The sequence below is a fragment of the Octopus bimaculoides genome, chromosome 1 (genome assembly GCF_001194135.2).
Source record: "Octopus bimaculoides isolate UCB-OBI-ISO-001 chromosome 1, ASM119413v2, whole genome shotgun sequence".
NCBI classification, from domain to species: Eukaryota; Metazoa; Mollusca; class Cephalopoda; order Octopoda; family Octopodidae; genus Octopus; species Octopus bimaculoides.
The window spans coordinates 96,246,537-96,257,252 of record NC_068981.1 but is presented as its reverse complement, the minus strand read 5'-3'; the positions used below and the strand labels follow the sequence as shown (position 1 = coordinate 96,257,252).

General features: G+C 35.3%; 1 protein-coding gene across 1 annotated transcript in view; it reads right to left on the bottom strand.

Moving 5' to 3' along the window:
* The window catches only part of LOC106880577 (uncharacterized), a 16,649-nt gene extending 6,937 nt beyond the window's left edge, over positions 1 to 9,712 (bottom strand). Inside the window, exon 1 of the mRNA XM_052968452.1 lies at positions 9,056 to 9,712. Within this exon, the coding sequence (XP_052824412.1) occupies positions 9,056 to 9,348 (293 nt within the window). The 5' untranslated portion in view covers positions 9,349 to 9,712. The remainder of the gene's footprint in view (positions 1 to 9,055) is intronic.
* Between the last annotated feature and the right edge of the window lie 1,004 nt (positions 9,713 to 10,716).

Genomic DNA, 10,716 nt, shown 5'->3' with positions numbered 1-10,716 from the left:
CCATTGTCCCTCTACCAGATCGGAAGCCACATTGAGATTCAGATAGGACATCATTTACAAGACACCCATTCAGACGGGTAAGAAGAATATTTGCCAGAACCTTGCCAGCAGCTGATAGTAGAGCAATACCTCTGTAGTTACCACACATTGTTCTGGCTCCTTTTCCTTTATATAGAGGAAGAATAATTGCATCCTTCCAGTCCTTAGGGATTGCATCATCCCTCCAGACTGCACTAATAAGTTAATGAAGGGACTGTGTGATGTAATTACCACCAAATTGCAAGACCTCAGCACAAATTCCATCCTTTCCAGGTGCCCTACCAAGATTCAATTTACTTATTGATGTCATAACTTCATCTCTTGAGGGCAAGGAGTTTAAGGAGCCAATGATAGGTCTTTGTTGCATAGTATCAATCACTGACTCATGGTTTAGGAGTTCACAGAAGTGTTCGATCCAGTGACCTGTGATTTCTGTTGATTTAGTAAACAGAGTGGAAGACTCCTTGGAAAGCAAAGGAGCTGATGTGGAGCTCTTAGGTCCATAAGCTTGCTTCATAAGATGGTAAAGCTTCTTGCTTGCATCAACAGCAGCCTGAACATCACGTGCAAGATCCTACCACCAAGTGTTCTGCATCTTCCTGAGAGATCGCTGCAGTAGTGATTTTACACTGCTATAGTGGGCAAGTGCTAGACTTCGCTGCACAGTAGACTGTTCTCTGTGTAGCAATACATTGTGAGCATGGCACTTTACCACCAATAGTCGCTGAACTTCAGCATCATTTTCATCAAACCAGTCTCTGTGTCTGGCAGTAACCTATGCCAGTGTTTCAGCAGCACATTGAAGAACCTGGTCTTGAAAATCTTCTCATGCTGCAGTATTTTCAATGCTGGACAAGCGAGTCTGAAGCTCTTTCCTCAGCACAACATCATATATCTTGTGGACAGTTAGACGCCGAAGAATGCTGACTGGTCCTCTTCTCTCTTTCACTCTAGTCATCATCCAGAACTTTGCTCGCACCAGACTGTGGTGCCCAGCATTCCGATCCATGAAAGGACTTATTACAAATGTCATAGATGTCACGCTTGTGGATGATGACATAGTCCAGCAAGTGCCAAACTTTAGACCTTGGATGCATCCATGTTGTTGTGTGATCACCTTTGTGCATAAAATGAGTGCTTACAATGTAAAGTCCATGTTCTTTGCAAAGTTACAGTAGCATGAGACCATTGCTATTCATTTTCCCTACTCCAAAATGTCCTAGAGAGTTCAATGTTTGCCAGTCTGTTTGAACCCTGACATTAAAATCCCCCAGTAGAATGACTATCGGAATTGGGGATTTTTCCTAATTATGTCTCTCAGCTGGGTATAAAAGATTGTTTTATCTTCATCATAGCTAGTCAAAGTAGGTGCATAGGCACTTATTAGAGTAGAAGACCATCTACCTTTCAAATGCAACTGTAGAGCATTAGACGTTCATTTATAGGAACAGGGAGGTCTTCCAACTTCTTAAGGATATCAGATCGAACTGCAAAGCCAACACCAGCCTCTCTGCGCTCCTCCTTCTGCCTTCCCTTCCAAAAAAAGGTGTATCCACCTCCTACTTCCTCAAGCTGACCATCACCTTCCATATGAGTCTCTATGGGAGCAACTGTTTTATCAAAAGTGTATACTGTTGTTAAATGGCTCTCTCTGCGATGTAGATTTTCGAATGGCCACTTTCATTAATATATGGGCCTGGATGATCAATTATTTTCCACCTGATATCACATGGTGTCCCTTGATCTTTGAGGTTCCAAATATGGCGGGCCAGGGATGTGACAAACCATCTTTCTAGGACTCTGAAGGATGACTGGTGGTTAAGAAAATGTTGTTTGAAAGAAGTACTGGCAGATCCAATATATTTACAAACATAGGATGTGGCTCTATTTGCACCCCTGGTAACAATGGTGCAGGGCCAGTTATCTCATCGGTGTCGAAGAAAATTATTTGGTCATCATCTGTGGTGGTGGTACTGGGAATGCTGGATATCTTTCTCCATGTTGCTGGTACTGGATTGATCATCATCTCTAGATGTGGCAATTGTACTAGTAGTAATGTGTGTTGCAGGCCTGGTCACTATCTGTGTCTATGATAATGGTTTGTTCATTATCTGTGGAGGTGATACTGGGGTTGTCAGTTATATACACACACACACACACAGGGTCCAAGAATTAACTATCCATTTCAATGAAAAATCGGGTAAATTAAAAAAAACTGACAGAATTTTGTTTATTACTTCATTATGATACCAAAATAGATAAATTTATAAATTTTAAGTCAAAACTTTATTGAAAATTTTCAGCACGTGCTCTGTCTGTATCTCTGTAAATTTCAAAAATATCCTTAGCACTACCAAACTCATTTAGAAGCATATAGCTGTTATTTTTAGCATATCAAGTTTCGTGGTAAGGGCTTCACATGCTGTGATCTTTTGCTGTTTTGCTATAAATGTACACATGCGGAAACAGACAAAACAGCTGCTCTTTTCAGTGGGGTGGCGAGGGGGATGTGGATCAATTTTGGAGATTTTCATAAAAAATTTGAAATTAAAATCTCCCCTCCCCCATATTTTTCCACGCAGATTGAAAAAAAAAAAATTTCGAAAAAAAAAGTTAAAAATTAAAAATTTGGATGGTGGGGATTAAAAACTTTGAAAATGTGTTTTTTTTGCATATTCGGAATCTGTCATCAAAAACCTAGGAATCTGGTGAAAAGAAAAAAATGGAAAGGTTGGTTTCGGGGGAGGGTGACTGTGCACTAGATCTGCCAAAAATATTTTATAACAAGCTACTAGTTGATGAAAATAATGGTATGTCAGGAAATCATACATGAAGTAAAAATATTGCATGAATACAATACAATACTAAAAAAAAAAAAAAAAAAAAAAAAAAAAAAAAAAAAAAAAAAAAAAAAAAAAAAAAAAGCATTTGTAGCATAGCTAAAGCAGAAAATATTTTGCTTAAAGAAATATAAAGTAGGAACAGTGGAAATATACTGTACAAATACTCCTCTTCGTAAAACATGAAAACAAAATCGTGTTGTTAGTAGCAGAAGGTATTTTAGGCGAAAGTGAAAGTAGTTATTTTGTCAGAAGTGGTTTCCCCACCGTGACAAACCTGAAATTGCTTTTTGTTTTCATGATTGCAAGAAGTCTCTAATTTTGCAGAAAATTAATTGCTCTCTCTCCTGTTAATGTTCATTACATTTGGAAAGCAAACCCTTTCATTACTGTGTTTATTTTGAGACACTGTGTTTCTTTCAATTACTTTAAATATAACAAAGAATTTAGTAAAATAACTTAGTTATTATTAGGAACATAAATTGTGACTGAGGTTTGGTGGAAGATTTTAATTCAAAACTTTTGTAGCATCTAGCTGAATGCATTCTATTGTCAATGTTTTACTTTTGTTCCCGAACAGTATCATTTTTAAGGAAAGCGTTTCCAATTGTTAATCTGGAAAACTATTTTTGGCATGGTGGGTACTTTCACTTTCATAAAGCCCTGGACACAAAAGAGCACTGCATTATGTTCTTACTTTTTATCTTCAATGTACTTGCATTATCTATCCAATGGATATTTTATTTGTACTCATTGATGACCTGTCTTTTCATGAACTGGTAACACCAACATTCCATTCTTGCAAAACCTTAGATTCCTCAATCTTCTAATCTTAAAGCATTATTAATTATCACTATCAGCTGTCTTTACTTTCTGAGTTCAGCCTTGCCTTTAATCCTTTCTAGGTCAATGAGATAAGTACCAGTCAAGCACTAAGGCATCACTGTCAAGGCAGCGAGCTGGCTGAATCATTAGCGTGTTGACAAATTGCTTTGTGGCATTTCTTCTGGCTATTGTTGTGGGTTCTAATACTGCTGAAATCAGCTTTGTCTTTTATTATTTCGGAGTCTATAAAATGAATTACCAGTAAAGTATTGGGCTGATGTAATCAACTAACACCACCCACTAAAATTGCAGGCCTTGTGTCAAAAATTTGAAATAACCACCACTGTTAACATTATTATCACCCTAATTTCAAGTGCCTTACAAAACCTACAAAATGCTGCCATGTACAATAAGATATACAGTCGTGGCCAAAAATTTGGAACATTTAAAAAAAAATTAAAACTGTTATATCAACCATATTACTGTAAGTAGTAATAGTATATTGCAAATTTAATTTAACTTTGGGCATTTAAAATAAAAATTCTAGTTTTCAGACATATGTTCTAAACTTTTGGCCACAAAAAGGCTTTTTAACTTAGTAACTTTTGACAGCTGAGGCACTTCTAGTTCTAATTTTTACAAAAGTATCGTATTTAATTAGATCATTCATTATAGTAATGACTTCAGTATTATAGAGGTTGGCTATGTAATGAATCTGCAGCATCTGAGTAAACAAAGCCCAGTGGTTCTCAAATGACAGATAACAGCAACCCCTCCGCCAAAAAATATTAACCCCCTTCCTCTTTATTAATGAGAGGACAAAATAATTTGCATCCATGTAATTCCTTATTTGCAGTCATGTTGACAATGTCTGCTCATTTTTTAATCATCACAGCCCACCTTCACTCCATTTGAGAAATATTGATCTAGGTTTTTATTTATACAGGGTGTTCCAGAATTATCTATTTCAGTGAAATCGGATGATTTAAAAAAAAAAAAAAAAAAAAAAAAAAGCCCACTTATATTTCATTATCATGTTTCATGTGTGTTAAAAGTGTATAAATTTTAAATTTTGTTTATATTGCAATAATCATTTAAAAAATTTTATTTTCAGTGCTATTGAATCCCACTCATCTGTCCACGATAGCTTTCTTTTTTTAAAACTTTGGCTGCAATCACCGTCTGTACCTCCATCCTTCAGGATAAAGCAATAGTTTAGATGAATTTTTGTGTGGTGATCCAAAGTGAAAGATCGGCATATTTTTCATACTCGTCGTGTACGTCGGTTTTGTTTTCAAAAGTAAACAATTCTGATAGAAGCAATTACCTTGCTGTCAATTCATTAGATTAATCCCAAGATACAAGTTTAGTCACTGGCTCAGCACCTACGTTTGTGTTCTTCATTCCAAAATAAAAATTTTAATATAATAGGCTTTAACATAATAGGAGTGGCTGTGTGGTAAAAACCTTGCTTTCCAACCACATGGTTCCGGGTTCAGTCCCACTGTGTGGCAATTTGGGCAAGTGTCTTCCAACTTCTACTTATAGCCTTGGGCCGACCAAAGCCTGGATTTGGTAGACAGAAACTGAAAGAAATCCATCGTGTGTGTGTATATGTATTTGTCCCCAACCCCGCCATCGCTAGACAACTGATGCCGGTGTGTTTATGTCTCCATAATTTAGTGGTTTGGCAAAAGAGATCGATAGAATAAGTACTAGGCTTACAAAGGTCCTAAAGTCGATTTCTTCAACTAAAGGCGGAGCTCCAGCATGGACGCAGTCAAATGACTGAAACAAGTAAAAGAATAATACTCCCAAAACGAGACTTTGTCCATGTGTATCTGCGTGCATTTATGTGTGTGTGGGGGGGGGGGAGAAAAACATCTACGGAAATGTACTCATAAAATTTCTATTAAAATAGAAATGCCATGATTGCAATTCTCCATATAAAAGATAGCAAAGTGTGTATCAAATGAAATTAAAATCCTGGTTCAATGACAGACTGATCAAGTGACTAAAAGTTTTAACATTGTTGGTAACAACATATTCTCTCTTTTAATTGAATATTGAAAAAGAGAGAAAATGCAAGTAAATTAATTTTGGCAGTAAGGACTAAACAAATTCCTTGTTTTATTATCACAATTGAAAAGAAATTCAGCAGTGCAACATTGCGCCAAGTTCATTTCCGTAAACGTTTTCCTTGCACACACCCCACACCTGCACCTATACGCACGCGGATACACCTGGATAAAGTCACATTTTGGAAGTATGTTAAAGTTTTTATCATTTTGGAATGAAGAGCACAAACATAGGTGCTGAGCCAGTGACTTGTATTTTGTTGGGATTAATCCAATGAATTGATAGCAAAGTAATTGCTTCTATCAGAATTGTTTACCTTTTAAACAAAACCGACGTATACAACAGGTATATAAAATATATTTCTGTGTACTTCTCTCTCTGTTCATTCGGATAAGCTGTAGAAATTGTTGCGCGCGCACATACACAAAATTTCTCCAGACATTTGGCTGTTACTTTCAGCATATCGAGTTTCGTGGCGAGGGCTCCACATGCCGTGATCCTTTTGCTGTTTCACTATAAATCTACGCATGCAGAAACGGATAAAACAGCCGTTCATTTTCACTTTTAGACAGTGGGATGGGGGTGTGGATCAATTTTGGAGTTTTTCATTAAAAAAATTTGAAATTAAATTTTTTTTTTCAATATTCTTTCAATTTCGAAAAAATGTTAAAAATAAAAAATTTCAAAAAAATTTTTTTTTGCATATTCGGAATCTCCGTCATCGAAAACACGGGAATCCGGTGGGGAAAAAAAGGGTCGGTTCAGGGGAGGGGGACTGTGCGTCAGGTCCGCTCTATTGTTCTGGTTGTATGTTTGGCACATATATATACTATAGCTACATATTTCAATAAACATTAAATGCTTACAAAAATGATTTTGAATATTCCATGCTGAAATTGGGAGGAGGACAGTATACCCGTGGGCCTTATGGTGTCATCGAATACGGTACATCCTTGCATGAATGTCATTTAAAAAATGTAGCCTTTAAAATGAAGCTCACCATTAGATGATGCGGTCCAAGATATACAGTCTACTATACAGGAAATGAAATATCGAGCTTCTCCGACAGAGATGCTCTGATATGTAATAATGAGGAAAAAGCCGGAAGAGAAAGAAAAGGTAGATGATAGGAAGGACAGGAAGCAGATGCCCGATCATATAACATAAAATTATATATTATGCAAGACAAACGAGCAAGTTATTTAACCCCAGATCAATCCTGATTAAGACCTATAATCAATTGATTAAGCAGACCTCTAACCATCCCACTTTTCTTCAGCATATTATCTAAATACTAAATAATTCTTCAGTTTTTGAGTCGGCTGGAAGTGATTTGGGAAAATTCGTATGCTACTTTTAAACGATCGAGCGGCTTCATAAAAGCAACCTCGTTCGGAAGGACACAGTCCTAGTTACACTACCTTTGAAGTAAGAGGATTGTCAAAGCAGAACCCCCAACCCGCCGCCGTCACACGCACAAGCTAAAGCCACAAAAATTTTCCAAAATTACATCAAGAAACTCGCTAAGCATATCAATTTTACAAAAAGCACTAAGATCAATATTTTTCATGCTAGAACACAAAAAAAAAAAAAAAAAAAAAAAATGCATGATAATAAGCATTAAAAAGCCATAAAATTTACAAGAGTATCCAAAGTGAATATTGACAAAAGCCACTCTCCTGAATAGCAAAGCAGATTTCAACAATGGATTCTAGATAAACCGAATGAGAGAGAGAGGAGGTGCTAGGTTATAAAAGAACGGTAGAAGAAAGATTTATATATTTCTACTCTTAAAATCCATTTCCGCCTAAGTAAATGTAAAACCATGTGAATTAACATAGGAAAAAAATAAAACAAAATTTTGGTTAGTGTCAAAGAGAGACGCAGGATAAACCTATAATCTAAAATTGATGAAATACTACAAAACAGCTTCCTAAATTACATGATTTCAAATAAATATATTTATAACTTTTTTTTGTATGCTAGGTTGCTTTCACACATATTGTCCACTCAATTAGGTTGAACAACCACCACATCCTTCTAGTTGAAGCGACTTGTACTTTTGCCAATCCTTTCTATCATACCACTTTCACTTTTGTAATGAATTAAAAACATGTAGTTGTTACAAATTAATAACCGGTGAATGGAAATATAGCTGTCGATGTCACTTAATAGATATTAATGATAAATTACAAAACTACATCCCTATTACAGTTTTCTTAATGTACATCTTTAAATCCCACCCCCATGTACTTCTGCATAATTATTTTACATCGGTATACTTTGATTAATCTCAGAAATTATTAAATACAAGAAACAACCACATTACTGATTCAACGTGCTCGACAAAATTTAAGGAAAAGTGGTGGTGGCATCACTGTTAATCTTTTAAAGCTACCAACCACTTTGCTGTAGAAATTCTTAGAGAAACGCGTTCAGTGAAGTCTGAATATAAACAGCAAAACGGCACCTGTAAAAATTTATATATCTTAACAATGAATAGAAGATATATTGGTGAAAAGGTAGTCATTATCGGACAAAGAAATGGATGAATTTACAGGAGACAACGAACAAAATGTTCATGTAATGTATTATTGACGTGTATTCATTGAAAACAGCCAATATCGTCAGATATGTATGTTTAGCCAATTAAGAAAATATGAACTGGAAACTGGAAGCGGTGACATTAAAAATTTAATATTAAGTGAAAATACATGTAATTAATCGGGCACCAGTCGATTAAATCGGCCATTGCATTCTACCATTTGTTGGCGTTTTTTCGGAATGTGCGATTCCCAATGCATTTTGTCAACATAAGTTGTCCTGTTTCTTATTAACGTATTCATCAATGGAGAATTAATTTTTAAAGATATAAAAAAAAGAACAATTTAAATTTTTAATGACTAATGGAAATTTTTTTTTTTTTTTGATTTATGATTAGAGTAATTTTCTTAGCCTGAAAACATTAGTTTTTTAAAATTTCCTCTAAAAAGGGTTGAAATATTTGTGAAGCAGAAAATGGATGATAAATATTTAAAACAAATTTTTTTTCTATACCCCTCCCCTTTATGTTTTAGTGTTCATAACCAAAATTACTTCCCTTGTTAAAAAGGGCTCCATTATCCGAAATTATTCTTTGTTAAACGATCAATCAAACACAAGTTTTTGTGAATTGTCAAAGTATTTTGCTTTTAAATAGCCACGTTTAAGAATCGGCAAATTGAGGAAGAATAATACATATTTAAAATTAAAGTAACATCTTCATTACTTACCAACACACAAACAGTATTTTATCTCTTCGTGCTCCCCCATTTTTTTGGTAATTCAGATCATATATAATATAGTAGCAATCCTTTTCCGGTAAATTCGCACAGAACTCTTCCCATTCTTTCTTCACAGCATCTATACCGAGGTCTAATTTATCCGGTTTTGAAACACACGCACCTGGTACGATTGTAGTGTGATCCTCACTTAGATGGAACATACAATACCGAGTCTTTTTGCGAGATTTAATATCTAGAAATTTATCAATTGCTTCCTGGGACACTGTAATTCCCGAAGACATGTTTTCCTTACAGAGAAATGAGGTTAGTAATACAGGAGAGAGAAAAAAAACACTGAACCAGTGTACAAAGCTCGTTGTATATACCGCTAGACAGTAGCAGCAGGAGATGAGAGCAAACAGCTTTCTATATTTGATAGAAAATTTGTAAGTTGAATTATCTTTTAAAGTTACCACTGCTCTGATAAGATCTGCAACAATGAGATTAATCACTTTGTCGTATCCAAAATACTGCACTAAAATATACAAAATAATATTCACTAACAAAATTTCGATTCGGTTCGGTTCCGGGGGAGCAACCTGTCAATTTCCAAAGATCTAACCAGTAATAGTGAGTCACGAGTCTGCTAGCAACTGCTATATATGGGCATACCAAACATGCTGACTTCCTTTTATAGCAAATATTCACTCACTCTCTCTCTCTCACTCAAATGGCGCATTCGTGTCAATTGAGAAGTACTCTTATTATTAAAGTCGACTTTCGTCTTTACTAATTCAATTTTCATTAACGTTTTTCTCTTTAGTTAATTATCCATATATTCTTTTTTTTTCTTCCTATTTTAGAAAAAAAACACAAACTATTATTTTATTTCTTGAAATAGCTGGAGCTAATCCAATATGTATACGTGGAAAAATTAATGTTAACTGTCGACGCTAATCTTTATAAATTCCTTAAAATGTAAACATTTTGGTTTCTACCTATTTTCTGTTCATCACTTATTAGCTATTTGTTTCCAACAGTTACTAAATTCCACTTCTTAAAGATCTAATATCTATATATATATATATATGTACTCACTTTCCTCTCTGCGGTTGGCAAGCTATATACGGACTTTACTCTCCCCTTACAATCAACCGAAATGAAGCTTGATATTTTTTAAAATAAATTTTAGTGATGAGATGAGACTTAAATTAAGTGGAATAAATTATTGCAATTAGAATCTAAACTGAATCACATCAACTTACTACCTTGCTAAAACAATATTTTACATATAGCTTACATTGCAAGCATCCTTCCATCAGTTGACTAGAGATCACTAAGATTTCCAACAACTTTGATCCCTTCAACAGTGTCAAGTAGCATTGATGCTACTTGGAAATGTTCAAGTTCTTTTGGTCCCACTCCTGCTGTAGCATGCTTTTTCTTTCCAACATCCATGAAGGTACTACAAGATGAATGCAACTAACCCCCAGCCCCAAACTTCAAGCAACTATTTTGTTTTACTATTCACTGAGGATTTAATCTTTCTCTCACACATGTCTGCCATATCCATGATGAAGCATTTTCTGCCTCCCTTACCACTTCAAAAATCACTGCTCTGCTGTCCTTAAGACAAGTGTAAACCAGCTAGGAGATAGTGGATCTTTTGC